This window comes from Chaetodon auriga, chromosome 1 (assembly GCF_051107435.1).
Source record: "Chaetodon auriga isolate fChaAug3 chromosome 1, fChaAug3.hap1, whole genome shotgun sequence".
Lineage (NCBI taxonomy): Eukaryota > Metazoa > Chordata > Actinopteri > Chaetodontiformes > Chaetodontidae > Chaetodon > Chaetodon auriga.
The window spans coordinates 17,099,142-17,114,786 of record NC_135074.1 but is presented as its reverse complement, the minus strand read 5'-3'; the positions used below and the strand labels follow the sequence as shown (position 1 = coordinate 17,114,786).

The window sequence follows — 15,645 nt, the reverse complement described above, 5'->3', positions numbered from 1 at the left end:
GTGTGTGTGTGTGTAAAAGGAGGCTGAGCGTGGCCTGACAGCGTGGGAGGCTGTGCGCTGCCATCTGTAGGCAGCAAACAGTAAATCAAGAGGATTAGACGAGGATCACTGTAAGCCCACTGCTGCCACTCCCAATTCCTCGTCAGTATGAGTGTGTGTGTGTGTGTGTGTGTGTGTGTGTGTGCGTGTGTGTAACTGCAAGTGTCTACAAACAGAACCTTGACACAAGTCCACCTTTCTAACTAGGGCGATGTAAAGCATTACATTATGCATACCCTGCTTAATATATGCTGCATATAATACAGGGGTCTGAGGTTGACATGTTCATTGCTTGACCCCTTTATGATTTCCTTCAAGGCTTGAGTTAACATGTTAATGAGAGCGCGGCGCATGTTAAGCAGGCAGAGCTCAGCTGAAGTGAAGCGTCAGCAAGCTGTAGAGCCGACTGGGAATGACTACTAGTTTCAAAAAGCTAAATGAGCATGCAATCAGTCTTCTTCTTTACTCCGCTGAAATGAGATGTCAAAGAGGAGAGACATGATATGAGTAATGGATGGGGATGTTTTTGCATGCCATGTAAAGGGAACTGGGTCACTTCTATGATGCACTGGTTTCTAAGTAGCTTGCTGAAGCACACTGATAATGTTCAAGTATTTATCAATGTCAGTGAAGACTATTTCCTTCACTTACATAATTCTGATATTTTGCCATTAAAGGCACAGGCGTTAGCTTCCTGGGCACACCAATTCTTTACTTAAACAATAAGAAAGCCATGGTTTATTCAATTAAGAGTAGCGAAGAGACATTGTTATGCACAGTTAAGTCTTCCACTAACTAATGTTGTTCTTGAAGCAGAATTGAACAGCACAGTTACTCTAAAGCCCATATTTAACAGGGTTTTTTACAATGTCTTTAAACATGACGAAGCAAATAAAAAGTGTTCCATACAGCACTTTCTCCACAGACAGGGCTTAATCTGTGTTTGACTCTAATCTCTCTTACCTCTCCTCTGCTGTATAGTGACATGGGACAGCCTGAACATGGTGAGGAAACGCTTCTTATCCTCCAGCTCTGGTGCTCGGTCCATCTCTTCAGGGGTGAAGCGCGTGCTGAGTTGGGGAGGAGGAGGAGGAGTGCGTTTCGACTGCGAGGCAGGTGGTGAGGGGCTGCGCTCCCTGAGCATCCTCCTCCTCTTCCTTCTCTTCTGCTGCACCAGCTCATCTCGCCGGCCCACCGTGGTCAGGCCAAACACTCCCAGAAAGTCCAATTTCTGTGCAAAGAGGCAAAATAAATTAATAAATAAAATCTTCGTGCAACGTTCGCTCATGAGTGCTTGAGCGTGCCTTCATGGAGAAAAGCACAGACAGCGTATGTGTTGGCAGGTGCTTTACCTCTGTGGAGTCATCCAATTTGAGTGGGGGCTGCTCTGCTACTCTCCTGAGATGGGCTCTCACCTCCTCCTCATCACTCTCATCGTATGAGTCATCCAGCTCATAGTAGTAACCTGCAGCAAACAAAAAGGTCACTATTGACACCCCACTTTTTTTAATCCACTAATAAAAAGATATAGTGCAGGATTTTTCAAAGCATGTACGAGTGCACATTATCAGGTGTAGTGCTACAGCATTCCCATGGCGAGTACCTTTCTCCCTGGCCTCCCTTCTCCTCTTCTCCTCCAGGTCCAGCTTGCTGACGGGCCTTCGGTGCTGCTGAAGGAACTCGTCATAGATCAGCATTGTGTCTGGACCCATCCCCAGTGTGGCTACCTGTCCCATCCCTGGCCCGGCAACCATTCCTAGCCCTTGTCCATGTCTACTGTACCCTTGGTGTCCCTGGAGGCTCTTTAGTCCAGCATTGCTTTTCATGGCTCCCTCCAATTCATACTGGCTGGACAGGGACAGCGATGCCCTCTGCTGGCTGAAGAAGGACTGGGTGGATTTCTCCAGATCAGCAAGGAATGTGCTGGGCTCCGGCAGGCCCGGAGGACCTCTCAGCTGGGGATACTTCTCCATCGCTCCCCCTTCTCTCCTTCGTGCACCGTCCTCGTATTTCGAGGGCCCTGGCGGCAGCCGACTGAGCTCATAGTGTCCCATCCCTGAGGGCTCATGGTTACGCCTGGACTCTGATGTTGTTTCTATAAGAGATGCAGGGTTCCACAGGGTGGTGGGAGGCGGAGGGTGGTGTTCACGTGGTGGCTGAGGAGGTTTGGGGGAGATGAGTGGCGGAGGGGCCCCTAAGTGAGGGTGGAGGTCCCGGCTTCCTGGTTCATGGTGATTTGGTATGGATCTGTAGAGACACAATGGAATGGGGTCACGTCCATCTGTTAGAAATACAGTACAATGTCTGTATCGCTTCTAAAATTGATTAATAGTGTTGTCCTATCGATGCAGAGAAACACCACAGTGCTTACATGTCTTGCCTATTTCCCCTTCATCCCTGTCAGTATGTCTGTGAGCTTGGGTATCTGTGCAAAACAGTGTTATCAAGCCCAGACAGAGTAGCCCAGAGCAGAGAGAGGATGTGGCCAAGGCACACAATGTCCTCCAGATATACAGGCCTGTTTTTGATCTGCTAGGTCCTTGCAGTGCGGCACGCGCGCGCGCACGCACGCACGCACGCACGCACGCGCGCGCACACACGCACACGCACACACGCACACACACGCACACACACACACACACACACACACACACACACACACACACACGACGAGGGAGAGAGCAAGTTCACAGAGTGGTCTACTGAAGAAGAGGCCAGGAGAAATGTTGTCCTGACAGACAGGCTGACAGAGAGAATTACTGACGTAGGATGGATTGTTAGAAAGGGAATCATTCTTTATATATGTAAAGGGAGGAAGGGCAAAAAGAGAGATCTGAAAAGGAATAATGGTGCAGTGGTGGAGAAGAAATGGCAGACAGTGAGGAAGAAAGAGAGGCAGCTGGCTGATGGACAACGTCTCTATCGTCTCTCCAAATCAAACCTGGCTGGAGTACACACTGCATGACCAGTCAAATTATCTATGCCTCCTGTTTGTGTTTGCATTTCTATGTGTGTGCGAGCAAATGTGTGTGCGTTATCTGCAATCTGCAGGCTGTGAGCTGTGATTCTGCGATTATACCGTAGGGTGACTGATAGTGGACATGTGTGTCTATCCTGTTCTACCAGTTCAGCATTAACCACAACCTCACTTCTGAATTAAACACAACAACACAAACACAGGCACAGCAACAAAGGAGGGTAAGTAGGGAGCTTATGCTGTGCAAGGTTGAGAGGATTAGCCGAGAATTAGCCTTTGTGTATCTTAGCCGTCCCGCTCGCTGCCTGTTTGAAACCCCTACCCACTACTCATGAAACAGCAGTCAGCAGGACCCCACTTTATGCCCTACATCAACACCTAAACATAGCTGCCTGTTTGCCTACATGTCAGCCCTGGAAGGAAGCATGGACAGAAATAGAGTAGATGTGATGCTTCTGACAGGGTTTATCTTTTTTCCACTTCTGCCTGAAAACAAACTTCTAAAGCCTGCCAACTTCTGAGGCTTCAAAACACAGGCACAACTGTCCCTATCAGGCTAGCAGAGACAGACAGTCAAACGCCCCAAAAATAGTGTTTTCATGCATGTGTTTTGGTGTTGCAGAGACCCCTGAACTCCTTGTCTCTATCAGATAGCATGGGTGAAACAACTCTGCATGTGTCAAGTCACGTGGAATTAAATACTGCCACGGCATGTGGTTGAATAATTCAAGTGGGTTTGAAATTTCTGTGCATGCTGGCTGGACTGCAGTGCATTTAGCCTTGTGAGTGTTGTCTCACCTGTGCGAGTCTGTCCTGTGATCCGGCACGTCACCTGGCCGGCCCATGTCCAGGTGCTGCTCCAGAACCTGCTGGCGGAATTCAGACACCTGGTACTGACGATCCTCTTTCTCCTGCCGCAGCTTGCGCTGCCGCGCCAACCACCTCTCCTCCTCATTGGTCCTCTGAGCCATCATTGAGGCCGAGAGCCCCGGCCCTACAGCGCTGGGCCCCATGTAGAGGCCGTGGCCAGAGATCAGACCAGGGACAGGATGATGTGATTGGACCATTGAAGAGTGGAGTCCTGGTGGGACTGGTTTGGGAGCTGGAGGGACGGGCTCTTTGGTTTTATCTGCTGAAGGAGAAAGGTCAGCATAAATATTTGGGCTGCAGCGAAACTTTATTTTCATTTTATGATTGTTTTCTCAATTCAGCGATTATTTCGTTCATCTGCATAAGGTGATGTCTTCAAATTATTTTGTCTCACCACCAGCCCAAAACCCCAAAATATTCAGTTTACTATCATAGAAAATTAAGTAAACCAGCAAATGTTTACATCTGAGAAGCTGCAACCACTGAGTTTTTAAGGAAACTGCTTAAAAAAAGAGTAACTGATTATCATCAACTGTGGCAGATACAGTTTGACGACCTGTTTCAGCTCTAGTTGATATGAAGTGATTATAGGGACAAGCAGTCTGATTGCAGCTTAAGGAAGCTACAGGGCCGGCACAGACACATACCAGCCCGATTAGGGGTGAGCCTCTCATGCTTGTTTCGGTCCTCCTGCCCCCTCATGGCATGGAGCTCAGCCAGATAGTGGCTCTCCATGGCCTTGGACGCCTGCAGCTCCTTCTCCCTCAGTGCTCTCTCCTTCTGCCTCTCCAGTTCCTTCTCTCTTTCTCGCTCCTTCTCCCGTTCTCTCTCGCGCTCTCTCTCGCGCTCACGCTCCCTCTCTCTCTCCCTCTCCAACTCCTTCTCCCGCTCTCTCTCCCGCTCTCGTTCTCTCTCCCGCTCTTTCTCTCTCTCCGCCTCCCGCTCTCTCTCTTTTTCGCGCTCGCGTTCTCGTTCGCGCTCCCTCTCTCTCTGCCGCAGCTCATCCTCCAGCTGAAGCCTGAAAAGCAAAGTGGACAGGGAAACAGACGAGGAAAGATCAGTGACATTGGAAAGGACAATACTTAAGATCTGCTGTGTGTGTGTAACTTGTGGCTGCACCTATAGGTGAATTAAGGAGACTTTACCTCTCAGACTGCAGAGCTGACAGTGAAGGGTGTGTGAAATCTCCAGGGTAGCGGACCCCTGGCAGGTGCATGTGGACAGCGGAGGGATGGATGGGGGGTAAAGCTCCCCCTGCTGGCAATGAATAGAAAGGTGACCTCAAAGCAGAAAGGCAGAACGGGTCATCCATCCTGGGAGATGAGGATTGCAATAAGAAAAAGAAAAGAGAAAGAGAAGGAGTCAGTCTCCCCGTGTGACAGAGCAGCATTCACTTTCATTAACCTGTGTGCCTCCCGAAGAAGCGACATCACAGGCTCTTCCATCTTTCAAGAAAGCAGCAGTGTCTGTCAGCTAACCTCAATCACCACACAGCTAGCAAGAGACTGTGCTGTGTGTTGATGCGCAGCTGTGTGTTTTTTGTGTGTGTGTGACATCCACTGCTCTCCCCCTCATTAAATCCATTACAGCGCAGCGTGTGATGGGTGCTGCAGTCCTCTGATCTTGCTGGGTTGACAGACCAGGGGCACGCAGCCTGTGTGATAGCCCAAAGCAAGCAGGGTCCTTCTCAGCACACACAGTCCACATGATCATAGGTAGCATACATTTAAAAACAATCCATTTTTCAAACAAATATCGCAAACAGATTTGCTGCTGCTGGCGTTTTCTCTGTATGATCACTGGGCTGTTAAGAACACCAAAGTGCAGCAAGCAAAACCTAATTTTCCTTGTGAGAGAATGGACAAAACACATTGGTGAGCAGGATACATCTTATTCCAGATGTATAAACAAATCAGGGATTATTTTCTGGTAATTTCCCAAAAAGCATGCATGGACAAGCTCCAGAGGTAAGTGGCAAAACCAGCCATGGCTCTATGTCCATATTTTATCCATAGGCATAACCTATCTTGGAAAAAGACAAAGAAAAGGAGTCTATTAACTGGCTGGGTTGAGGAAACTTCAAAATGAATACAACCCCTTCATTAATAATGCACAGTTACGGAGAGTACCCGATAAAGAGCTTTGTTTGCCTCTGCAAGAAAAAAAAAAAAAAAATTAGGGACCTCTAAGTCTACTATTATCTTTCATGTTTTATGCTGAATCTTGTCTTGGGTAAAATACCTGTCAAAAAGAGCAAACTTCATAGCAGCAGCCTGTCATATAGTGCAATATATAAAGCTTTTATTTAGGACCCAGTGCGTCCGATATGATAAACTCTGCTCTTATGTGTTGCGAATAGGTACCCGAGTGCTCAGTGCAGAAGTACAATTGTTTTAAGTGATACTCAGGAACTTCCTTCCTGCACATGCTGATAGTGTGAGTTTGCTTATTCAGTATATGTCATTCTGTGACTTTGCCTTTTGTTTACCTGGAACCTGATTTTTTAAAATTGTACTGCAATCGGTCTTAGTACCATCTCTCTTCAACTCAATGAAATCTCTCACCCAGTTAAATAAATACAAGTACATCAACAAAATATTCTCCCTCTGGGAACATGAATTCAAGGTCAGCTATATACTAATGTGTTTACTGCTGAGCAGTACCAATACTTAGTTCAGTCATATGCACTGGTTTGCACAATTTACTCTCAAAGGACAAGGGTGCCAAGTCGACAAAACAAATTAATGGAGAGGCTTACCTGTATGGCGTGAAGGAAGGGTGGGGCAGGTAGCTCGGGTGGTAGTAGGCAGCTGCGGCAGCTGCAGTGGCCGGGTCCAGGCCCAAGGGCAGAGAGGGCATGCGGAGAGCATCCTCAGTCGTGGCATAGGGCCGGAAACCACGGAGGTACTCTTCTGGTACAGGACCAGGGGGCACTGCGTTAGGCAACTGTCTGGGCAGACTGAAGAGACAGCAACAGAGAAAAGTCATGGTTCATTTGATGTGTATATATTCATTGTTCACGCATACATTTGTGCAAAATGGCAGATTTTCACCAAGAAGCTATAAATTCTAATTGTTTCTCTGCACCAACACCAACAGGACCAATGCCTGTATATTTGTTGAAACTGCTTATTCCAGTGAGCTCAACAAACCCATGAATTATTGATCATACACTTTTTTTTCAAAGTGTGTAGTTAGTTCCACTGAAATTGAAAACATGTGAACTCATGTGTGTGTGAACAAATCCAGAGAAACAGGCAGAGCAGTGTGTGACTCACTTGAGGGGCTGGAAACGTGAATCCTGCATGACAGCACCGGGGGTGAGACCAAAGGCATAGGGGTTTCCCAGGAGGTGGGCAGGGACTGAGGGGCCACCCTTTTCCTGGGGGAGGGTCCCCTCTGCACCCAGACGTTCCCTGCTGGCCCCACGAGGCCCCGAGTCAGCCTGGAGAGAGATACAGAGAGAGAGTCTTAGTCATTGTTCGTGAGGACCTGTGACCGTCACGGTTGTCAATGCTCATGGAGTCCATCCCGTGTGGGGGGAGACAGGGGGAAGAAAAGGCCTGTTTATGGTGCAGCAGCTTCCCTCACTCTCTCTTCCCACCTCAGGCACTTTTATCCTCTTTCTTAAACAAACCACCGCCCTGTAAAAATAGACAAAACAACATTTCTCTGAGGGGAATACATGTTGAAACGGAGGAAGCAGGCAGAGAGTGTTAAAAAAACAACAAAAAAAAAACCACCCCACCGCTATTCTCTAATTGTAAACAAGAGATGTCGTCCTTATGATCGATGAGAATGTGGTAATGGTAGATGTACAACAGCAGTGCTCCTAGAGAGATGACAACTTTGATCTTGGCAAAGTGTGTGTGCGTGTGTGCACATAACTTACACGGAGTAACATCTACAGGGAAGACAAAGTCCAAAAAGTAACACCCCTCTGCCTCTCTGCCTCTCTCTCTCTCTCTCTCTCTCTCTCTCTCTCTCTCTCTCTCTCTCTCTCTCTCTCTCTCTCTCTCTCTCTCTCCTCTTCTCTTTCACCTCCCTCTCTCTCTCTCCCTTTGGCAGCAAGCCTGGTCTCACTTATCCAATCCCACAACAAACACACATACGCACTCAGCAGGCACATACACTGTTTCAGAGCTACAAAGACATCCTGCTGTGGGAGTGGGAGTGCATTTTCTGAAGCTTTGGTTTCCCTCTGCCTACAAATGCTATCAGAACAGAGGAACTTACAACCCTTGTAAGGTGCACAAGGAAATTGTTTATGGAGGAATATACAGTCAAGGAGGATTTTAACAGGTATGAAGGAACAGTTATCTCCGGCAAAATGAGACTTCGAGTTGAAGTTGGCAAGGGAACAACTGGAAGGAATGGAAAGAGGGAAGAAAGGGAATATAGAGATGAAGACATTGAGAGGAGGAGTGAACAAGGCAGCTCTTGCCCCACTAAATTAACCTCTTGGCTCCCTGGAATAAGAGACAGACCCTACAGCTGCACTGTCCTCTCCCTCATGACTGCCTCTGATAAAATAAATCCAATTTAGGGAGCCATTACCTCCACGTCCTGCTCTGCAGCCACTGACCCAGGCTGACACTGATGTGCTAACATCCAATCTTAAATGCCTCTAATGTTTAGACTCCCCACATCCCCCTTTGGTTCTTAGATGCCCCCACTTTCCAGTAGTTTAATGTTACTGTTTGCTCCTTGCTGTTTGTTGCGCTTCACTAAACAGTAAGGCACTCTACTCAAACCCTCTGTCCCTGTAAACCCCCCACCCCACTCCCGTCCTTTCCAAGCTTTATGAGCATGGAGAGAAGTTGGACATTCCCTCCCAATCAGCAGCCAAGTGGAAAAGAGGTTCATATATGTCAAAAGAAGTCAATATCAGATAGTGGCTCTGGAGCTGAAAGATGCTGGGCTCTCTGTTTTCTCTTTGCTCCTTGTTCTTCTTCCACAAAGCCTTCTTTCCTTCCTCACTGTCCAACGAGAGCTGATGGGTGGCTGTCTGGAAGTCTTAGTAAAAGCCCTCATGATATTTGTGGCAGGCAGGCAGACCCTCATTTCCTCAGATTTCTTTTCTTAACCCACATCAACCTGCAGATTAAGCCATGCACTCACACACTGCTTGTATTTGTCCAGTCCCGCCCCTCATGAGTATTAGAAGGATGTATTGCTGCAGGTACATAATACTGCAGAGAAATGCCTCTCCAGTACTATGCCAGTAAAAACAGGCGGAGCAGCTTTCTATCACATTATCTGTCACTTAATCAATTGCTATTATCACAATGATGACATTTTTGCTAACCAAGTGATCAGTGTTTGGCAAAGCTGCAGCTCACTGATGCTGCAGGTGGATGCATTTATGAATTTATTTTTGTTTGTTGACATGTGTGTGAGGAGCAGGTGGCACCCTGACATTGGTGGAATGTAACAAAGTATATTTACTCAAGTAACGTACTTAAGTATAAATGGGAAAATGTTTCTACTTTATGCAACTTCTCACTTGTACTCCACATGTCAGATGCAAATATCACACTTGTGAGGGCTGCTTTTCTGAGCCCATGAACAGTTAACTTTTTAGAGATGTGTGCTTCTCACAGGACAGCGATGCCACAAACATATGATGGTCTTAGAAAATATTGCTATAGATTAATTGTCAATGTCAATCTCAATGGGCCTCAGCCACCAATATCTTTTTTCTTAAATTTGCTCTTGAGAAAGGTCCTGACAAAAATCCACATCAGATTCATGACATGCTCTCAAACCTCAGAACTGTTTGCACCTGTGTTCTAATAATGGTTAATCCCATTGCCTTTGTAAATTGAAAGTGCATGCCAGTTGTTCCTGATTAGCATAGGTAAACATGCCGCCAATCCCCATAAAAGGCCATGAGACTGCAGGGCCACGTGGACACACACAGGTCTGAAACAATCTGAAGAGAAGCTGAAAAGCTGAAAGAGGAGTCAAGAGTGCCGAAAATTTGAAGACAGAGGGGCACCTGAGCAAACTCAGAACAGAGACAGTGACTGCTGCAGGAGAAAAGCTTGTCCAGTTATCTGAGCTCGACCAGCACATCAGGGCCATTATTGGAAAGACTCTCTTCAGGTGTGCCATCAGCAGAGAAGTCTGGACGCAGACTGTCAGTGGTTTCATCTCCTAGACCATATATGTCAGAATCAGGAGGTAAACTGGTTTCTTACTGTTTTTAACACAGCACATTTTACCTCAAAGCTGTAAACCCTAGGAACATGTGACACGTTTAACATGTAAACACCAGTATGTGAAACCTAAAGACAGTCATTGTTTCTCAGTAAGTATTCTCTTCTTCAGCATGTCCACGTGTTTCAAAAGTGTTACTTAACCGCTTAGATTGCATTCAAAATTTAAACATTTGCTTTTGCTGTGTAGACCAAACATTGCATAACTGAAACCCTGCTAAATAAAAGGTCACTTCTGTGGTTTCATTTTATCATTTCAACAGATGGCCTCAACGCTAGCCACAATCTCTCAGGCAATTAAAGTAATGAATAGAAATGTAAAAAATATACCTATGGTGAATATAAGAATAAGATATGGACTAAAATCTATTTTAGATTAATGAGAGACTAAATGTAAGATCGTCTCACTGTAAAAGTACTATCAAGTTTGAAAGCCAAGAACGACTTAGAGGGAGACAGAAATAGAAATACTGCTCAAATCTAGGACAACAAGCTGAACACGGATCAGTAAACTAGCAATTTTTAAGTAAAATAGAAGCAACAATTCTAACGTACAAACGGCCTATCATAATCGAATGTTGAACTCCGCTTACCTGGTATCGATCTGCTGACCAACGGCTGGTGTGAATCAAATGTTGAATCTGTGTTCAATACGATTCATAAACAGAGTTTGTGTGTGACAGCAGCATGGTTTCATAATCATAGCTATGACTCAATAAATGTCAATTGATGCAATTGCCAGACAGAGATACCACTAAAATTGAATCAACTGTTCCTTTCTAACAAATTTCACAGAAATCCCATCATGAGAGGATGGAACAAAGATGCCTGTAAAGCAACAAAGCACGGTGCTGCTGCTGCTGCAATTTTGCTACTGACTGTCTTCTGCTTCCTCTTTTTACAATTACTATTGTCACTGAAAACCAGATGAAAAAAAAAGGAATGCAGGAGCCAGTTTGTAAATGAGAACGTGTGCACATGGCTGCATGTACATCTTTTCAGTTTAGTCCCTGCTTGTGCCTGCCTGCATATGCATGTGTGGATGCACGCCTGTAGAAAAACATGCAAAAGGTGTAGGTGTAACAGGTCAGCACCTTGGAAAAACACACACCACAAAGACAGAAGCTCCCATCCCCATTAGAGAGAGACCTTAGTCACTCAGGCACCTACCAACCAACCACCAACCAGCCATCCCATTTTGACCTTTCACACTGACAAAAAACAGCCTTCTATTCTCAAACACACACTATTCACCAGCAGCGTGCCATATACACAGTACAGAGCGCAAACACAAGCACTCAGACTCAAAGACACATCCATTAACAGCCATCTTCCTCTGTGTCAGCCAGGCCCCTGTAACCCCCAGCAAGGGTGGGAGACCCCGCGCATTGTAGAGCGCTCGTTTACGCCTCTCAGATGGAGCCATGAATCCAAATTGCCAATTAAAAAGCAATTACAGGCAGCAGCGGGAGCAGACTCCTGCAGTCATTAAAGCAAAATGCCAACGCACCAAGCCCTCCCTCCTTCGCTGCCTTGCCCATCACCCCCCTCTGAAAGACAGACTCATATCTCAGCCAGAGAGACACTAATCAACCCTTCTAACACACAGAGAGCAGGACACACACATACATACAGCGACAAACAAGATTTTCACGGATGCCTTAAAGGAGATCCAGACAACAGACTGCTGCCTCTGCATGTAACTGTTTTCCCTGTATTTCTCCGCCTTCTATCAGACTCTTGTTTTGTCTTTACATCTTCATTTCTGGCTGTGTGTGTCCACTTGTCACTGCGCCCAACACTTGATTTCACCATGCCATTACTGTCATATGGAAAAATACAGGCTGGTAATGACACGGTAGACAAGTATTTTAACCAAGAAAAGATTCGGGGTAAAAAGTGAAAGATAACAGTAGACACAGAGGGTAAGAGATGAAGACAAGGGTAAAGGCGAGGGTAAAAGTGCCCTTCTTCTCTGATGCATCCTCCCTGGTCAGTGATTAGCAGTGGCTGCTCCAGACAATATCATCTTTGTCTAACTGGAACATTTTGATGGTGCTTCTGTATTGTATGTGTGTCCTTTACGTCCCCGTGGCTCTTTGTGACTGATCACAGGCTGATATGTGCTCGCTGAAGCGGCACCGCAGAAAAAGGGGAGATGCTATGACGCTGGCATTCATGACGCATCCCTGCTCCTATCCCCCCAACCTCTACCCCCTCATCTCAACCTCTCCCTTGTCCACATCACCTCCCTTAACCTCCTCATTCTTTGGCTGGGTGGCCCCGGCCTGCTAGAGGCACTGTAAACCCAGTGACACGACCTTTTCAATTTGAGCTTGACCTCCTGCACACAGAAAAACAGCATGCAAAAGCACACAAGCAGATGCACACAAACATACAGCTAGAATATATGGCTGTGGGGACGGGAGTGGCGGGTGCTTCTGTCCCTTTATTTCTTCTTCTGCTCTTTGAAACTTGCTATGCTGAAGGAATGGCGTAAAGAGTGACATCATTGAGACAGCTCCCCTGTCTCTCCAGAACCTCCCAGCTTTGGTTGACCCTTGAACTACATAAGGGTCCTTTCGTAAAAGCTATAACTATGGGGGGGAGGGTCAGGGGGGTTGTCCAGGGTAGAGGACAATGGCCTAAATGCTACCACACACTGCTGGCTGGCTGACCTCCTCACTCACCCTTTGCTATCCCCCTTCTCTCTGTCTCCGGGGAACCGTCAAAGTGTCTCGGAGAGTTTCCGCATGTTGCAGAGTGCTGTTCATAACCGTGCGCTTGGCCTCAACTATTAGCCCTGAGCTGAGATAAGAAGGCTTAAAGCAAGGCCATAATCCATAATCCACTCCTTATCAAAGCAAGCAGCTCTCCCTCTCCCTCCCTCGTTCTCCCTCACCCACTACGTAACAGAGAGAGGGTGTCCGGGGTGACAAGGCAGAGGATGCACTTGACTGCTTGAGTGAAGAGGGCGCGGCTGGAGGTGGGGGGGTTAGGAGGCTAAAGGCTCTGGAATTGGGAGGGGCTGAGGGCAAGAGGGCTAAGTGGGAGGGGGGCTGGAGGGGCACAGATGTTAGCTGCCGTTGAGGCTGTCACCTCGATGTCCCACTGGCAGCTGGCATTGTTTAACGCATGGAGCCATGAGGGCGGGGGGGTGGTGAGGGGAGGTTTTGGAGGAAGCAGACGTTCATAGGCCTACCAGCTATGTTGCATGTACATTTGTCAAATGCCTACTACCAATCTTTGGGTTACAGGCCATCTACAAAATCCATAATCCCTCGAGAGCCTCTCTCTGTGCATGTGTGTGCTAGCTGAAGCTGAGGCTGAAGAATGAGAACATTTGAATGTTGATATAACAGCCAGTTATGAGAGAGAGAGAGAGAGAGAGAGAGAGAGAGAGAGAGAGAGAGGAAAATACACAGGAATCTGAGACTTCAGAGAGAGCAATTGAAAGGAAACAGGGAAAGCCAAAGAAAGGAAGAGAGCAGGCTCAAGGTCAGTGAGACGGGCGTTTGAATTTGATTTTACCTGGCGTCCCTCGTTCCTCCACAGGCCGTTGCTCGTCTTTGTTGGAGCAATGGTGACTACAGGTGGAGTGTTTGGCACGCTGTGGCCTGCTGGGGGAACCAGGACGGGTCCTGGACCGAGTGGACCCCTCTTGGGTGTGCTGACTGGAGAGCTGTGGTTAGTGGCCGGGGAGGACACTGGAGAGGACTCACTGCTGATGGAAGATGCAGCTGGAGAAAGACAGAGACAAATTATTATTATTATTATTATTAAAGTACAGTGAAAGAAAGTATAAAAGATAAGCTCTAGTCTGTGTTTTGCTCTCTTAATAAAAAGGCAAATGTAACAACAGTACTGTACGATCCGTCAGTAGGGAATAAAAGGAGGCTGCAACACTACAATGGCAACCAATAACATGCACACACACAGAGGGCCAGATGGATGGCCCTAGGCCCCTATTATGAAGTGACAGTGATCAGGATGAGCAGCCCTGTGAGAGTCACACAGCCTTGACATGCAGGACACACACACACACACACACACACACACACACACACACACACACACACACACAAAAATGAATGACCATACTGAATGTATATACAGTCAGCGGTGCTTGCAGCCACACACAGAACTCCCCCCTTCACCACACACACACACACACACACACAGCAGGTGGTGAAAAGCTAGCCCAATGAGCTTCTCTGCTGCGCTGTAGCTGTGCCACATTAACAAAGCCCTCCAGGGAAACCCTGTAGCGCAGGGTCACGGTCTGGTCACATGCGTCGCTTTCCACACATCTCGTTTTCTCTCACTTCAGTTCCAAAGCTCTCGTGTGACATTGCTCCCATTCACATACTTAAATCACTGTGATTTTCATCTCTCCAACCTCGCATCTCTATCTCCCCACATATAGGCTACATCCTCTGTCCTTCTCAAATGTCTCTTCCCTTCTGTCTCTTATTCATCCTTCTGTCTTCCCTTCTTTTCTTAATTTCTAATTTGCTTTCTCCTTGTTTTAACTTGTGTGTTGTCTCTCTGTTTCCTCTCGTTCCTTCTCCCAGCCTCTGCCTCTTCACCTGACAGTACAGTGTGCCGTATGCCTCTTCCGCTCAGAGCGAGCGAGCGAGTGAGCGCAGCATTACACAGTCAAACTGGGTCACAACCCTCTCAATGGGACACACACTTTGGTGCTGCAGCAAGGACAGCAGGAGATGTGTGTGTTTATGTGTGTGTGTGTGTGTGTGTGTGTGTGTGTGTGTGTGTGTGTGTGTGTGTGCAGGTAGTGTGCTTTTGTGCCTCAATGTGCTTACATGCAGCCATGTAAAAAAAAAAAGGTTGCTGAAACCTCAGGCCAGTTTCAGGTCTACTTCCTTTCCAATTATCAACATCAAAACAAAAACCACAGATCTCTACCCAACTGCCATTTCTTCCCTGCTTCGGTTTCCGTGGCAACATAACAGACAACGTCAGCTTATGGTAGGTGCGGTCAGGATATTGACTGATTTTGAACACCTAATGCTAATCAATACCAGTAAATAATGGTGGGAAGCAATAATGGTGGTGAGGTGAACCTGAAAATCTATGTGTGAGTCATGGTTGGAGGGGGGCAGGAGATATGTGTGGAAAAGATGGTGATGGTACATGTGAGGTAAGACATGGAAATGAAAAATGACAGGACGTGGGGAGTGATTGGGGAAGTGCAAGAGAGAGTGCAAAAGAGATGCGAGGTGAGGTGAGAGATGGAGCAGAGAGGAAAGCAGAGAGATAACGGGTGAAGATGGGTGAGTGGGTGGCGGGGACACGGTGGGGGAATATTGAGGGGGGGAGGCATATCTTGTCTGCACAATGGCAATTAGTGGCCTAATCCGCCCCCCGCCTCACCTCGGAGAGCCATTACTCTCCCGTGCAAGACTAGGCCAATCAATAGCAGCCCACTCAGCCTGGGGAATGGAGCTACACTTCATACAGCTCTAGTGTCACAGCCTATTCACTCACCACACACACACACACACACACACACACACA

General features: G+C 47.1%; 1 protein-coding gene across 7 annotated transcripts in view; it reads right to left on the bottom strand.

Annotated features, from left to right (window-relative positions):
- gse1b (Gse1 coiled-coil protein b) overlaps window positions 1-15,645 on the bottom strand; it is a 172,135-nt gene that overhangs the window by 5,597 nt on the left and 150,893 nt on the right. For 6 of the 7 annotated variants that reach the window (XM_076727067.1, XM_076727050.1, XM_076727075.1 and 3 more), the window contains 9 exons: window positions 13,639-13,847; window positions 7,165-7,331; window positions 6,645-6,845; window positions 5,032-5,199; window positions 4,534-4,904; window positions 3,815-4,148; window positions 1,643-2,286; window positions 1,392-1,504; window positions 1,003-1,270 (listed from right to left, as the gene is read on the bottom strand). In XM_076727067.1, coding sequence (XP_076583182.1) covers window positions 1,003-1,270; window positions 1,392-1,504; window positions 1,643-2,286; window positions 3,815-4,148; window positions 4,534-4,904; window positions 5,032-5,199; window positions 6,645-6,845; window positions 7,165-7,331; window positions 13,639-13,847 — 2,475 coding nt within the window. The remainder of the gene's footprint in view (window positions 1-1,002; window positions 1,271-1,391; window positions 1,505-1,642; window positions 2,287-3,814; window positions 4,149-4,533; window positions 4,905-5,031; window positions 5,200-6,644; window positions 6,846-7,164; window positions 7,332-13,638; window positions 13,848-15,645) is intronic. The other variant, XM_076727058.1, reaches the window with a different exon arrangement.